Below are 15,427 nucleotides of genomic sequence, written 5' to 3'. Positions count from 1 at the left end.
TATGTGAATGACAATGAATAGAATTGGAATACACTAAATATTCCTATTTTGTTTTCAGAATTAAGAGTCTGTTTATTAATTCTGGTGGAGCCGAGGCTCCCGCAGAGGAGTATAAATCTGTGAGTATTTTTGTGAGAGAATAATTCAAAGTGTTTTCATAAAGGAGATCCCAGCTTAATATTTAGACAGATATGATCCAAGCAAAAATCTAATTAGTCACAAGTGGTGAGTGATGTTAGTGTTTGGTACTGGGCTGGGAAAAAAATGGGTGCTTTTCTCCTGCGTATTTGCATCCATAAAAAAAAAAGCCTGAAATCCTGTTGTTTGTTTTTTCCCAAAGAAATGCTCATAGTATGTAGGTGTATAGCCTGGGTGCCCAAGAGAATTTTAAATAAGATGTAATGAAAAAAATCCCTTTCCTCTTAACAGGCTAAAAATAGTGGCAAAAAGATGAATGCACCTTTAAGGCTTCCTTAATATATCAAAAGTATTGTTGTTTTGGAAAGATGTGATTTGGAGCTGTAGTCTGCCAACATGCCAAGCATAAGCTCTGCCATGAGACCTGTGGATGCTGTTGCATGTGATCTGGAAACATGACTAGTATGTACTGCAACAATTTCAAGTTATGTGTGAGGAGGTTTTTATAGAACATATCCTGCAAGTAGGAGCACTAATGGATCTGCTGCTTGCTCTGAGCACATTCTCTCATCTTGTCATGAGCTGAAGGTCCTTGGAGGAAATGAGGCTATCGCATAAAATAAATAATTTCTGTAAATTCTGTTAATATCCAGTATTTTTTGTGTATTCCAATACCGTGCCAAAGGGAGGAACAATGTCTGTCTCCTTTATGAAGTGCTGGCTGTGCTGGGCTTTGTTAGCCATACATACACAATTCCAGGTCTCAGATGTTTGCTGTTCATGTGTTGCTGTGCTTGAACTTCTCAGGTTGGTCTGATCGCTTGTCAGGGCCCTGTCCAAGCTGTGACCTGTCCCTCGTGTAACCGGGCTGATAGGTGGATTCCTCCTCTTCTGCATAATGCTTTCCCACTGCTTTTCAGTTAAGGGTTTCTTTAAGCTCATATCGTCACAATCGGTAAAGTGCCATACACTGAAATTATTCTGCATTTGGAACAGTGTCGAAATCGGGTTTTGTTGTGAGGAATTTGTGTCTCTGTTACACTTCAGTTGTAATACTGCTTTGAGATGATTTTTAAACTGCTTGTTTTGGCTGTATTTGCAGGAAAATGGAAGGGATGCGCTGCAAGTGTTGGACTGGAGAACACACTGAAGTCCGACTGTTTTCACTTTAGGGTTTTGGGGGTTTTATTTTTTATTAAGCTGTTGTAGTCGGAGTCCAACTCGGTCAGCCTCACATGGGGCACCAATTGTTGCAGCACAGACTAGTAGGCTGCAACAAGGCTTTACTGTTGGTCAGATTCTACTGTCTGTGCTGTAGCTCCTTCCTCCAGAGGTCAGACCACCCCACTCCTCCATCTGACCCCCTCTCCCACACTCCTCAGGGCTATTTAACCACTTAGCAGGAAGGAGCTACAGCTGCACATCATCCATGTCCACCAACCCACTGCCGCTGAGGCAAGGCCACAGCTGCGTGTTATCAGTGCTGATCAACCCTCTGCCTTCATTCCTCTACATCAAGCAGTTTTGTGCTTTATGGAATTAGGTCTTTTAGAGAGATGAGTGCTTTTCCTTTGTGAGAGCTGTTTGGTTATCTGCTACCTTGTTCAGTTACCTTGCAGAGTTCTGGGCTGTGCAGTGCAGGCAGAATCCTTCGTGCTTTGTTGTGATGTCTTGCTCATTCCTAGGACAAGATGCCGAATTGTTGTTGTGCCTGCATGCGCAGGCTCTTACAGTAACTGTCGTAAAACCAGTCATCAAAATTAAAATTAAAGCAGATCTTGGCTACTTATCTCTTTACCTGGTTTGGGTAATTTTGGCATCTCATGGGGAGGCTCCACAGTAGTTTCGTACAAGTTCATAGACTGTGTCAGATACTTTGGTGTTACAGATGAGGGTTTTGGTTGAGGATTGTCACTTTGATAATTGATATACACTTGACAAAACCTAAACGAGAGCTACGAGAAAGCTGGAGGCAGACTTTTTACAAAGGGCATGTAGGGATAGGATGATGGGGGATGGCTTTAAGTTAAAAGAGGGTAGATTTAGGGTACATATTGGCAAGAAATTCTTTACTGTGAGGGTGGCGAGGCGCTGGCCCAGGCTGCCCGGAGCAGCTGTGGGTGCCCCATCCCTGGCAGGGCTCAAGGCCAGGCTGGACGGGGCTGGGAGCAGCCTGGGCTGGGGGGAGGGGTCCCTGCCTGTGGTGGGGGGTGGGACTGGGTGGTCTTGGAGGTCCCTGCCAACCCAAACCATGCTGTGATTCTGTGACATCTTGGTATGTAACTGCTATGGTCTGCAACCATGAGACTACTGTTCTCTCAGGTTATCTTCCCTGGAAAATGAGGCAAACACACCTTCCCATTCTGCATGTGATACTTAAGTGTACATTAAATATATACACACAATTTTGTTTATACTAAATTAGTCTTATGTTAGCTTTGCAGGAGTAGGGGGTTAGTGCGGAAACTTTCTGCTAACTGGGTTATTTCTGGCACCATGCATGTTTTGTAATATATCATTTTGCTCTTTCTCCTGGGGAGGAAGGCTTTGTAAGTGAGAAACCAAGATTAGCCCAGTTTTAGCCTGTATTAGCAATGCTTTAATGTCCTGTAGATAATAGTCATATAGTAGGTGACATTGACTACAGGTGTACAGAAGAGGAATTACTTTTAAAAACCCAGTACCTGTCTAAGCTTGCTTCTAATAACTCAACCTGTTAAGTGTTGCATAAATGCTTTATTTATTTATGTATTCTAGTTAAGCAACTTATTAGGCAAGAAGCTCGCGTTTCTTAGGATTTAGCTTTCAAAGGACTATTCTCATTATTCAGAGTTCTTGATCCATGTTATTTAATGTTCCCGTCTGGGGTTTTGACGGAACTTAACAAAATTGTGAATAAATAGACAAATTGACTAGCTGTGGGACAATTAAAACATTCCAAATAAATGACAGATACAAATTTAAATTTAAACTGAAACCTTTCTTCAAGCTATCATTTTCTTCTGAGTTAATTTTTTTATGGAAGCCTTTTATATTTGTATAAATATTTATGTATTGATTTTTTTATGGAAGCCTTTGTTGTTTTTTTTTTTAAGTACCACATTGCAATTCTGCATGGGGAACAGTTCAGCAGTGAGTGCGCAGTTGCCTGCAATCTATTGGCTGTGCACAATGTGGTGCAGCAGAATTGCCTGTGAAAACCAGCACTGTAAGGATTCATGGTTGCCTTACACTGACTAGAGAGAAGAAAACGTTGTCAGGGTCCAGCACCAAACCGTATGTGGTGCTGGTGAGGATTTCGCGCTGGGGACTTAGGCAGTAGTTTTACTGGGCTTTGCTCCCTCTCTCTCCTCTGAGGCGGTAGGCTGGGGTGGGTCAAGGGGCCTGGGGCTGGTTCACAATTTCCAGTCTCTTAATTAAAAAGCCACAGTACACACTGTCTTTTATAATTCTATTACATGAGAAGCAAGCTCACATGAACTGTTTAGACTATTTTACCTTGACTTTCATTTGAGTATTTTTGTTCACTTGCAATGGACTATATTTATTCAAAACCATGTTCAGTAGAGGTGTCATTCCTAGTGCTGGTTAGCTCTCATAAATGCTGTCTTGGGCAAACCAGGAGCTGTTCCCTCAGCACGTGACCAATTCAGATGCAGTTACAGTTGGCCATTTGGGATTTTGACATGTGCTTACTGTCTTGCATACACAGATTCAAAACTCTCTTCTCTTTTGCTTAAGTGTTTTAGAGCTATTATTTGTGATTGCCCTCTGCAATACCGCCTGGTCTGCTGGCAGTCAGGTGTAAACAAACCTATTGCCTCCCTTTCCTGCAGAGAAAGGCAGGATGAGATGCTGCTACTTGTGCTTAGCAGCACCTTTTTTTGCTAATTAGTGCCAATAACTTATTTTTATTGTATTAGTTGCAAGGAAGAACAGTTTTATAATGCATTGGTAGCCGTATAATGCAGTAGCACCCAGTAATTCCAAGAAAGCAACCAGCAGAAAAAACCCAGGATGTTACATGGATAAAATGTTAATGGGTAATCTCAGTGTTGAGCTGTGATGCAACTGTGTACTCCAAATCTGACTGTATGTGGGCAGCAGACAGAGAGAAGTGGCAAATTTAATACTTGAAGGGGAGGGGGAAAGACTGAAAATCATAGGTTCATAATTTTGATGGGAAGGGAGCTTCAGAGGTCATTTACCATAGAATCATAAATCATTTGGGTCAGAAGGGACATTTACAGCTCATCTAGTCCAACCCCCTGCCACAGGCAGGGACACCTGCTGGACGAGGTTGCTCCAAGCCCAGTCCAGCCTGGCTTTGAATATTTCCAGTAATGGGGCACCCACAGCTTCTCCGGACAGCCTGTGCAAGTGCCTCACCACCCTCCGTGTAAAAAATTTTTTTCTTTATCTCTAGTCTGATTTCTGATTTAGCCCCAAACGTGTTTAAAATGGGTCTAACTAAACTGGGTTACTCAGGGCCACGTTGAGTCTTGAATACCTCCAGGCTCTGCAACAGGAAATACAATAGCAGAGTGCTCTTTGAATCGTATCTTCCCATACCAGTCTAAAGGATCAAGGCCAAACCTGTCTGAGCAGCCGATCCGGCTCATCCTTTCTGGTCGGGGTCCTGGGGAGGGGGCCCTGGTGGGCAGATGCTGTTCAAGCAGTGCTGAGCAAAAAGGAAGGAGAGCCGTGGGGGCTGGATTCTGCCTGTGCTGGCCATCCTTCTTCTAACTTGCCACCAAGTCTGAGAATCATTCTTGGTGCTGGTAAGATGCAGGACGAAAACCGTGCTGCTGGTGTGGGGGGCCAGCAACATTTTTGGATGTCTGCCTCCGGAGCTCACTGGAGAAGGATGGGGCCTGGGAAGATGCCGTCGCCATGGAAACACTGAATTTTCATGACATTAAAGATTAAGATGCTGGTTTGAGCTTTTATCCGGGGGTTAATTAAAAATTTCCGCATTATTTGCACTGTTATGAGGCCTTGAGTTTGCACACGGGTTTATATTGAATATGTTTATTGCTGGGATGCTTCCACAGACAAATTACCATGTAATTATGGTGGTTTAATTTAAAGGGTTAACTGGAGGCCTCAGTCAAAGAGCTCATGAATGCTCAATTCGATATCTTGTTTTTCAGTTGGAAGCCTTAAATGAACCCTCAGGCCAGAAGGAAACACTCCCTCACAAAAAGAAAACATACAAAAGCAACGCAGGAAGGAGCCTACCTTTCACGTCACGGCTGTAGTGGCTGATAGAACACGGGGGCTGTTTAATGTCCAGTTTTCTCCTTTCACCACAGTTTTCATCACCGGAGCCCAGCTGCTCTTTGTATGGGAAGATTACCTGAATGTACGTGGTATTAGGAAATATCTCCATCCCGTACTACAGGCTACCTGTGAGGGGGGGAGCAGTAATCTTTCTAATCCTGTTAATCTTTGAAATTACTCTTTACCGCACTGTTGTTTTCATAAATGTTTACTCTTACTAGAGGCCGTTTCTTAAAGTGATCTTCGGGCCACCTCTGACGGTGGCCACTGTGCTTTGTGTAAAACAAACAACCATCAGGTTTGACATCTTTCTGAGCGCGTAGGGCTGTTAACAACCCGTGTAAAAACACTACTTTATGTGCATTAAGTCGTAAGAAATCTGCCTTGTGCAGCAACTGGAGCTGCCAGCACATGCCACTGCACTGAAACTGCTAAATAAAAGGAGTGGGAGGAGAGGGGGAGACAGTGGTGGTAAGTGGACAGCGATGTACAGTAGCAGTGGGTGACGGTGCTCCCTGATGCCCTCCCAGCTGGCAGGTAGCACTTTAAGTCTTGCTGTACTCGTGCCAATGTGCTGAAGCCGGCAAAGAGAGGCTTCTACAGAAGCCCAGGATAGAGGGAAAAGCTGGTGGCTGATGTGTACGGGAGCTAGGAATGATCATTTTGACACTGACACATTCTCATTGGTGTCTCTAATACCGTGTGGCTCCTAGGCGAAGCGCCATCCTCAGCTGGCAGGCGGCCAGGTGCAGGGGAGTGCTCTGTTACACGGGACTGCGGGGCCCTAGCAGGACAGATCGGTTCCTTGCTGCCCTCAGCCTGTGCCGGCTCTGGGAAGGTCTCCCCGTGGCACAGGGTGCCAGTGAAGGGCTGGGCGGCCATGCCAAGCGCCCAGCGGCGCGACTCCAGCTCGCTCCATTTCACTCCTTTCTGCTGTTTTTTTTCCTTTGTAATCACTTCTGCTTGGGAAGAATTTAGGTCTCAGAAAAACATTCAAAGCCCTTTTTTGTGTGAACAGCAAAACAAAACCTCTCAAAGCCCAGGGAGGATTTTGGTGGTGAAAGCTCGCTCTGTTCCCAGGGTGCGCTCATTGGTGGGGGTGGTTTCAGATACGGGGCTCCCCTCGGCAGGGCTCAGCACCCCATAAATACCCCACACACAGCTCTCGCTGCGTGCTTGGCTGCTGGAGGCCCAGGCCCTTCATCAGGGAGAAAATGTACAGCCAGTGAGTATTCCTATGGGCTTCTCTCTGTAGGAGCAAGTCTCTGGCAGCTGTCACAGTGCAGCGTTGGCCGGGGGCTTGCTGCGAGGCTGGGGGTCAGTGCAGTGCACAGGGGAGGGCTCGGGGGGGGGGGGCACTGGTGTCCGTGCTGGTACAGCCCGTGCCAAAGCATGATTCTGGCCTGGGGACAGGCTCACCTCTGGGTACCAGAGGATGGTCTGTACTTTGCAGTACAGCGGCCTGTGTCTGGTGTGTCTTTGCATGCTCTGCAGTAGATAAAATTGGAACATAATTCTCAGCTATACTTTGCTTTAAAGAAAAAAAAAAAAAAAAGGGGGGGGAAAACCATGTTTATCCAAGTCCTGGAAGATACAAATTGGATTATGCTTCCTGACGATTCAGAATATCCTGAATTTGTCCGTTGGGTGAGGATGTTTGCCTGCAGGGCTGCAGCACAGGCTGTTCCGTCGGTGTTCCCTGTTCTGCCATGTGCTGAGGACAGTTTGTAGGCAGCTGTCGTTGCTGGTCAAAGCCCTCAGAGCCTTTCCCCCATGAAGGCTGGTGCTTGTCCCTCCTGATCTCTCACGTTATTTGCAAGTCACAGATCAGTCCATCCAGAAACAAAACCTCTGAGGGAGAGGGTTTCCAAAGCTATCCCGCCACTGGGCTAACCTCAGGTCCACTGGCCCTTTCAGAGTTGAGCATCCCGCTGGAGGCTACAAGAAGCTCTTTGAGACCGTGGAGGAGCTGTCCTCTCCAGTGACCGCCCACGTCACAGGTTGGTGTGGGCTCCCTGGGCTGCTTCTGCCCAGCTTTTGCTCTTGGGAGTTCGTGGGCCATCAGAGCTGGGAGGCTTCAGAAGCACAGGGTCGGCGGTGAAGAACATAACGGGGCTGGTGCATTTTGGGGTAGAGAAAGGACAGGCTGGAGGAGGGATCTTTAGGCATTTCAATACTGACCGTCTTGGTCTACAGTAGGTGCATAGGTGAAGAAAACCAAAGAGGTCATGCATGTTTAAAAACAAAGTTTGATACATATAAAAAAAAAGTTTGAAGTCTTGTTCTTTTTGTTGATGGAGTAAAAATTACTTGGTCTGATTTGCCGTGGGCTGTGCACATACCAATGCTGCATCTTCTGCAGGCAGGATTCCCACCTGGCTGCGAGGAAGCCTCCTAAGATGTGGTCCTGGCTTGTTCGAGGTGGGTGCAGAGCCCTTCTACCACCTCTTCGATGGCCAGGCGCTCCTCCACAAGTTCGACTTCAAGGAGGGGCACGTTACCTACCACCGAAGGTACGTTGCAATTTTTCAAGAAAAAAAAAACCAAACCCAAAACCGAAGCATTTGCTTAACTGTAAGTGCTGGGGACAGGCTCTGCTGCCCAGCATGTGGGAGGTGCCAGTTATTTCAAGTCCGTGCGGTTATTGGAAGAGCTCTAACGGTGAGATCACTAAAACCAGCCAAAAATAACTGAAACTTTCTCGTAGTTAGCAGAAATGCAACTTTTTGTGCAGATTACAAAACATCTGGAAGAGGAGGGCAGGGAGGGCTGATGTAGCTGCAGTCAGTGACAGAATGACATCACTGTCTGAAAACCAGAATGTGTTTCCAGTTAAAAGCTGCTGAGCTATCAGCTTTCAGGTGTTTGGAGCAGAATATTTAGAGAAAACACTGGATTCCCCATCAGCTTCAGCTCTCCACCAGCCATCCCTTCCTGGTGCCACAGTGCGGGGGTGGCTGCTGGACCCCACGTGCTCCAGGTGCAATGTGAGGCTGCAGCGACCTGCAGCTTTCAGAGGTCTTATGAGACTCATCGCAAGAATATTCGTATTTTAATTGCACAGTCCATTGTGGTTTTACAGCTATACCTGTCACGTGCCTTCTTGTCCCCACCCTCCCCAGGTTTGTCAGGACTGATGCTTACGTGAGAGCGATGACCGAAAAAAGGATCGTGATAACAGAATTTGGCACCTATGCATACCCAGACCCATGCAAGAACATCTTTTCCAGGTACCTTGGGGTTGTGTAGATGTTGCAGCGATGTCCTACGGTGCTTCCACTTCCAAGATGCTGATTCCCTGTCAATTTTCTCTGCTCAGGTTTTTCTCATACTTCAAAGGTGTGGAGGTCACTGATAACGCCCTCGTTAATGTCTACCCTGTTGGTGAAGATTACTATGCTTGTACTGAGACCAACTTCATAACCAAAATTAACCCAGATACGTTAGAGACAATTAAGCAGGTGGGTCTTTGTACTGTGCTTCTAAATATGTGGAGGAGTAAGATAAAAATGAAAACTTCTAATAGCAGCCTCTTACGACACAGCAAGAGTTGGGGTTTGTGAGGGAGATGATGCAGAAACGAAGCCAGCTGTGAGGATTAATGAGAGCAGAGTCAGAATGAGCTTGTAAATGAACCTGCTGCTGCTCTAGTAATATTTAATTAGGAAGCAATGGGGGTCTGGGGTCCATATCCTCATGCTTGGGTTAGGCTTAGCAAACCGGAGCTAGATGCAGCCTGGCCAAAGGGGACTGCAGCTGGAGGGCTCCTACCAGAGCTGCCTTCATTGATACTGGAGCTGAGCTGTGTTTACCTTGAAGAACTGTATGTAATGCAGAATGTGTGTTTTGATGTTTTTTCTTTGCTGTGTTACTAACGTCCAGCCTGTGGAGCCTTTCCTTTTGGACCCCAGGATCCCGAACCTCTCCCTGCCACCGTATCAGCTCACCTGACCGTCTCAAATAGCTTGGCTTTGCCGCTCTTCTCCTTTTCACAGAACAGACGGTGATTTGGGCTTAGAGAAGAAATTCCCACATCTGAAGCACGGGTGTATGGACCTGCAATGCCCGGCAGAGCCGGTGACTTCCTACCTCCTGCCAAGAAAGCTCCTGACTTTCTCCATCTTGTTCTTCAGGTGGATCTCTGTAAATACGTGTCCGTCAATGGGGCAACTGCTCATCCCCACATTGAAAACGACGGGACGGTTTACAACATTGGCAATTGCTTTGGAAAAAACTTTGCGCTTGCCTATAACATCATACGGATTCCTCCACTTCAGGCAGGTCTGTTAATCCCAGCTCTGAGCAAACTGAGAAAACCTTGCTATAAATCATGGGGTTTTGTCCTTCAAACAGTTTTTTCATCAAGTTAACTTTTTAAAATCTTATTTAAATTTTGCTTTTCTAAGTAACAGAAATGTTATCTTTAAACCACTTCAAAGTGGTTTTGAAATCATGAACTTCCTTTGTGTTAAAGGCAGAAACTTGCTGGGTAAACACTATAAATACAGACTGAGTGCAGGTGAAACCCTCCATAACCCTTCAACTGTCCCGTTCCAGACAAGGAAGACCCGATGAACAAGTCGGAGGTGGTGGTGCAGTTCCCTTGCAGCGACAGGTTTAAGCCCTCTTACGTTCACAGGTAATGTTTCGTGGGTCAGCGGACAGCAGTGCAGGCCAACTGACAAGATGGCAGGGATGCTGCTCACATGTGCCACGTGGCGTGTTCCCGCGGCAACGCAGCTGCTCGGAGCAAGCGAGCGCAGTCTGACGGAGTCCTGTTATTTCTGCAAGCACACATGGGTGGGGAACGCGTGTACAGTGTTGCTGGCGTTGCACGCTCTACAAAATGGCCCACAGGGCTTGTTCTCGCATGTAATCAGCAACTAAAATCAGCTGATTTATCAAAATTGGGATGTTTATATTCCTGTTGTTTTAAGTGATGATCCACATGTATTCAGCGCGTAAGGCAAACTACTACATGGCTTTTGCCCAAACTAACTAGTGAGCCTGATGTGCTCCCCATATGTTTCCAAACAGCTTTGGGCTGACTTCAAACTACATAGTCTTTGTTGAAACACCAGTGAAAATCAACCTCCTCAAGTTCCTCTCCTCCTGGAGTCTTTGGGGAGCCAACTACATGGACTGCTTTGAGTCCAACGAAACCATGGGGGTAAGTGGCTGGTTGTACTGAACTGGGCTGTACTGGGCAGCCAGCCCTGGACTGCGAGGTCCATCATATTGGTTCCACCTTCGTTTCTCTGAGCTTAAACCAAGCTGGTGCTTGCTTTTCAGGTCTGGCTTCATGTGGCAGAGAAAAAGAAAGGCAGGCTCCTCAACATCAAATACCGCACCTCGGCCTTCAACCTCTTCCATCACATTAACACCTATGAAGATAACGGATTTCTGATCGTTGACCTCTGCACCTGGAAGGGGTGAGTCTTGGCAATGCCAAGCTGGAGGCGGCCGAGGGTCCCTGTGGCATCGCGCCTCCACCTGCATGAGCTGATGGGGGGCCAGTGGAGTCCCAGTGCCTGACACACCAGTCCCTGTGCTGGCACATCCCTTCCCCATTGCAGTCATCTCTGGCTCTCGCATCAACATCCTCCAACCTGTCTGAATATTAACATATAGTGAGGCGTAAACTACACAGTGTGGAAGTTATCCAGAGGTGCAGAGAGCCTGTTTGAAACCCATTGTCCAAGAAAAATTTGATCTTTATCTTTAATTTGCCTTTACCTTTAATAAATGTTAGAGACTGCCAAAGGGCTGATGCTATTTTGGCTCCTGGGGCTCCAAGGAGCAGGATCTGGTTGAGGTTTGAATGCTGCTTTTCATGTAAACAAGAGAAATGTAGCACTGAAACGGCGATGCCTGACCCCTGGGACACCCTGAGCTGAGCTTATACTGGCGGCTGCTGCCAGGTGCTCAGTGTGAACGAGCACATGCTGGGTTTTCCTCAGGAGGGAAATGGTACACACACACGGCTCGCTCTGCCAAGGAGCTGGACCAGGACTCATATTATTCTACCTGGTTTTAGGAAAAAAAACCACCTGCGTTTGACATTCTCCCCACTTGCAAATACCATCTTTGTTTCTGTCTGTAATGCCACTTTTCTGCAGGTTCGAGTTTGTTTACAATTACCTCTACTTAGCCAACTTGCGAGCAAACTGGGATGAAGTGAAACGACAGGCAGAGAAAGCCCCGCAGCCTGAAGCCCGCAGATATGTGCTGCCCCTGAACATTGACAAGGTACCAGCGCGGCTCTGCACCACTGCAGCTGCCAGCAGGGCTCAGAGATGCCTGTGTCTGCGCCACTCCCCTGCAGGGCTTATGGCCAAGCACCACTAGTGCTCTGCCTGACCCCGTTTAATTCAAATTAAACACTTTAATGGGGAGCGGAACTTATAAAAAATATGAGTGTGCAGAGAAACTTTTTGTTTTCTTTAGCTGATTGTTATTCCATTTCCCTACATTACTGTTCAAAGCACAGACTGCAGGGAAGCAGTTAATCCCAGAGGGTGCCACTGGTGGGAGCAGAAAAGGGAACAGCTGCAGCCCAAGCATGTGTGCTTAAATCCTCCAGCCCCAACTCAGTGTGAGGTCCGTTAAGCGGCCAGCCCGGTGCAATGCTCCTGGCGTGCAACTGCTGGGGTTTTTTTCCAGTGACCCCCGCTCGTGGTCACTGGCAGGTGGGTCAAGGGCTGCTGGGGGGGGGAGTGTAGGTCAGCAGAGCCACTTGCAGAGCTACAAAGCTGCCTGGGTTGCTGAGCAAGCAAAGAGCACAACCCTACATTGCAGTGCTTAATGACAACCTCTGAATGTCTTAATGAGGGGTAAAAAGGGATGCGCGTGCTTATGAGCACAGCCAAGGCTGACGTACAGGACAGTTTTAGCAATAGGCACTCTTATTGCACTGTTGCTACACGGGAAGCCGCAGCCATGCCGGAGCATGCTGCCGCCCTGCAGCCGGACCAGGCTCTGCTGTGCATGGCTGCCTTCACAATGCAGTTTGCAACTGATCTGTGCAAATAGACTAAGGAATTTCTCTCTTCATTTCTCTTTTATATTTTACTTTGTCTCAGGCTGACACGGGCAAGAACTTGGTCACCCTGCCCTACACGACAGCTACAGCAACGCTGCGCAGCGATGAGACCATCTGGCTGGAGCCAGAAGTTATTTTCTCAGGGCCGCGCCATGGTACGATGACAAGCCTGAAGCACAGCCAGCAGCAATGAGAGTACCACCTGCACTCTACGTTCCACTAATCCTCATGCATATACTTTTTTTTTTTTGTAGCCTTTGAATTTCCACAGATCAATTACAAGAAATACGGTGGGAAACCTTACACGTATACATATGGGCTGGGGCTGAATCACTTTGTCCCAGACAGGGTAACTATCAGTGAAGGGGTTGAGGCATGTCTTTTCTATCAGCTTTCAGTTTAAGGACAACAAAGAGTATTTCTGAAATGTTGGGGTTTTGGTTTTTCCCCTCCCCTTTAGCTTTGCAAGCTGAATGTTAAAACAAAGGAGACCTGGGTGTGGCAGGAGCCGGATTCCTACCCATCGGAGCCAATCTTCGTTTCCCATCCAGATGCCCTGGAGGAAGATGATGGTAATACCCATGTTTTGGTCAACAGCATCGGGATTTGGAAAGCTGGTGCCTGCCTGCTGGGGGCTGTCTACAAGGCTGTGTCAGAGGCAGCAGGAGCAGGGCCTGCAGACAGCTTCCAGACGAGATGTGCCTTGTCCTAACGCTGGTGGGATGTTTCTGAGGAAATCTGGGAAAATTAAGACTGAATGAAAACAAAGGAGAAAGAACCTCTAGGTTTAGATGATCTGTTGTCCTAATTTCCTAGCCTTTTTCCATCACAAATTACAATATTTAAGAAATTCCAGGTGGCAGAACTTTGTAAAATTTGAACCTCTTCTAAACCAAATGTGTTTTCTCTTCCCAACCCATCCTCCTTATACAGAAGTGAATTCAGGCTTTGTCACTTGAGGACACATAGTTATTCACGCCAAGCACCGTACGCATTTCTTCATGCATCCCCAGCCCCGCCCCGTACCTATTTTTGAGGGTGAGCGGCAGCACTCGGCCTGAGAGCACATCCGTTTGTTCCCTCAATTCCTCATCCCTGAACAGGATTACGTGAAGCTGAGAGAGGTCTTGACCCTGCTGAATTTAAGAGCCAGTTTATACAGAACCAAATTTCCTATTACCTGTTCCCAGTTCAGGAAGGTGCTTGTGCAGGGCCTTAAGTCCCACTGAAATGAAGAGGTTTTAAGCTTGCTCTTAAAGGCTTTCCTTAACTGAAGTAGACAACATGCATTTTAGGAAAATGTTTAAGCCGTTCTTGCTTCCTGGGACTTAAGCCCTCTCTGAAAGCTGAGTTAACAGTGGGCTCCATGCTCACTTTTCTGTCACCTTCCCCAGGGCTGCCTGACGCTGTCACGGGCTATGGTGTGTGGTGGTTCCCAGGTTCTCCTGCAATGACAGACCCAGAGTATGCAAACGAACAAGCAACCTAAGAGCTAGGATGTCCCATCCATTCCACACAGGGCTACCAGGGTCCAGAAACGGGTATCTTCTCACATTAAACCTCAGAAGCAGAATTATAAAGTAATTTATGAATTAATTCATAATGTTGAAGAACTTAATGGACAAATTTGATATCTATTCCAGTAAGCAATGTTTTTCGTCAGCCCCTGCGATAGCTTTTCATAATTCCTTTTCAGAATAAAAACATTTCTCACTGTTTTAAAAAGGAAACTCTAGAGGAGCTAGTGTGCTGCAGCACCCCCGGCTGGCAAGGCAAATACAGCAAGAACCCAAAATAGTATGAAAAATAAATAATCTGAGTCTACTTCAGAACTGCTGATCATGCAGTAACACCAGGATTTACTGGTGCCCCATGTGCCGGTGGCTACGCTTACCTTGCCCAGCCCCAGGGAAGGACACAGCGTGTGCGCACCTGGGACAGGCTGCTTGTTTTTCTCACCTTCTAGGGGTTGTGCTGAGCATCGTGATCAGCCCGGGCACAGGGCCGAAGCCCGCTTACCTCCTGATCCTGAGCGCCAAAGACATGAGTGAGGTGGCCAGGGCTGAAGTGGAGGTGAACATCCCCGTGACTTTCCACGGACTCTTCAAAAGAGCGTGACCGCTGCTGCCTGCGACACAGCGCGTTAGGTTCCTTCCAGCTCCGAAAAGGTGCAGTCTCCGTTCACAAGCATTCAAGCTAAACTCCTTCAACATCACTTCTTATTTGTATGGTTACTTAATTAAGATCATGTATTTCAGTTTTGTTGATGATTATTTAAAATACTTAACCAGATATTTTTCAAATACACTCTTGGCCCTAAGTCCCACACATACAGTGCTAAGAACTATACAGTTAAAACAACACAAGTTTGGGTGGCAGCAGGGAGGTTTTGGGGTTCACAAAGTTAAACTTTGCAGCTGCAGCAGAGGGAAATATGCATGAGACAGCACGGTGTAAACTCAATACTTGTTCACATGGTACCATTATGTAGACCAGCTTCTATGCACTGTTACGTGCTTTGAGAAAAAGTAATTTTTAGCTTATACTGAAGTATTAGTATGGATTTAAATCTGCTCCTGGTCACTCCCTTATCTCCTAGAGCAACCTGAGTGGAGCCCTTCCAGAGCTGCTCTGGAAATCTGAACTGGCAGGCCCACGGCTGCGTGGCAGGCAGCATTTTGTCCTTTACTAAGGCTGAATACCGCACACACTAGCTTATGTGTTTTCCCTTTCCCATTTCTTTTGTCAAAATGCAGTTTCTTGGGTTTGGATTTAATGTTAAAACATGAATATGAACAGAGCCAAGCAATTGTTACAGCTTGGGATGAATTTGCTTCCTTAGAGTGCTACAGACTCTCAGCTTAAGCCTTCCCTTTCAAAAAATAAATTTTAAACTAATGTACTAAAAGGCTGTGATTCAAAATACAAACTTATTGCTTTATAGACTTAAAATCCAGGATTCCT

At 46.6% G+C, this 15,427-nt stretch overlaps 1 protein-coding gene across 1 annotated transcript; it reads left to right on the top strand.

The window, feature by feature from the left end:
• Positions 1–57: 57 nt before the first annotated feature.
• RPE65 (retinoid isomerohydrolase RPE65) lies at positions 58–15,426 on the top strand. The gene is made up of 15 exons (XM_055724646.1): positions 58–600; positions 5,292–6,646; positions 7,339–7,421; positions 7,784–7,934; positions 8,544–8,651; positions 8,741–8,882; positions 9,555–9,702; positions 9,979–10,060; positions 10,459–10,591; positions 10,714–10,853; positions 11,541–11,670; positions 12,504–12,618; positions 12,718–12,812; positions 12,924–13,035; positions 14,430–15,426. Exons 2-15 carry the CDS (start codon positions 6,636–6,638, stop codon positions 14,579–14,581), a joined length of 1,602 nt encoding a protein of 533 aa, XP_055580621.1. The 5' UTR covers positions 58–600; positions 5,292–6,635; the 3' UTR covers positions 14,582–15,426.
• The last annotated feature ends 1 nt before the right edge of the window (position 15,427 follows it).

The sequence above is a fragment of the Falco cherrug genome, chromosome 12, assembly GCF_023634085.1.
Source record: "Falco cherrug isolate bFalChe1 chromosome 12, bFalChe1.pri, whole genome shotgun sequence".
NCBI lineage: Eukaryota > Metazoa > Chordata > Aves > Falconiformes > Falconidae > Falco > Falco cherrug.
The sequence above is the reverse complement of the archived record's forward strand: the minus strand, read 5'-3'. Positions and strand labels throughout refer to the sequence as shown.

Bases quoted from the DNA above. Each gene is read 5' to 3' on its own strand.
- RPE65 (XM_055724646.1), top strand. The intron at 9,703-9,978 runs GTCTGTTAATCC...GTCCCGTTCCAG, and splicing joins GATTCCTCCACTTCAGGCAG to ACAAGGAAGACCCGATGAAC. The intron at 10,061-10,458 runs GTAATGTTTCGT...GTTTCCAAACAG, and splicing joins AAGCCCTCTTACGTTCACAG to CTTTGGGCTGACTTCAAACT.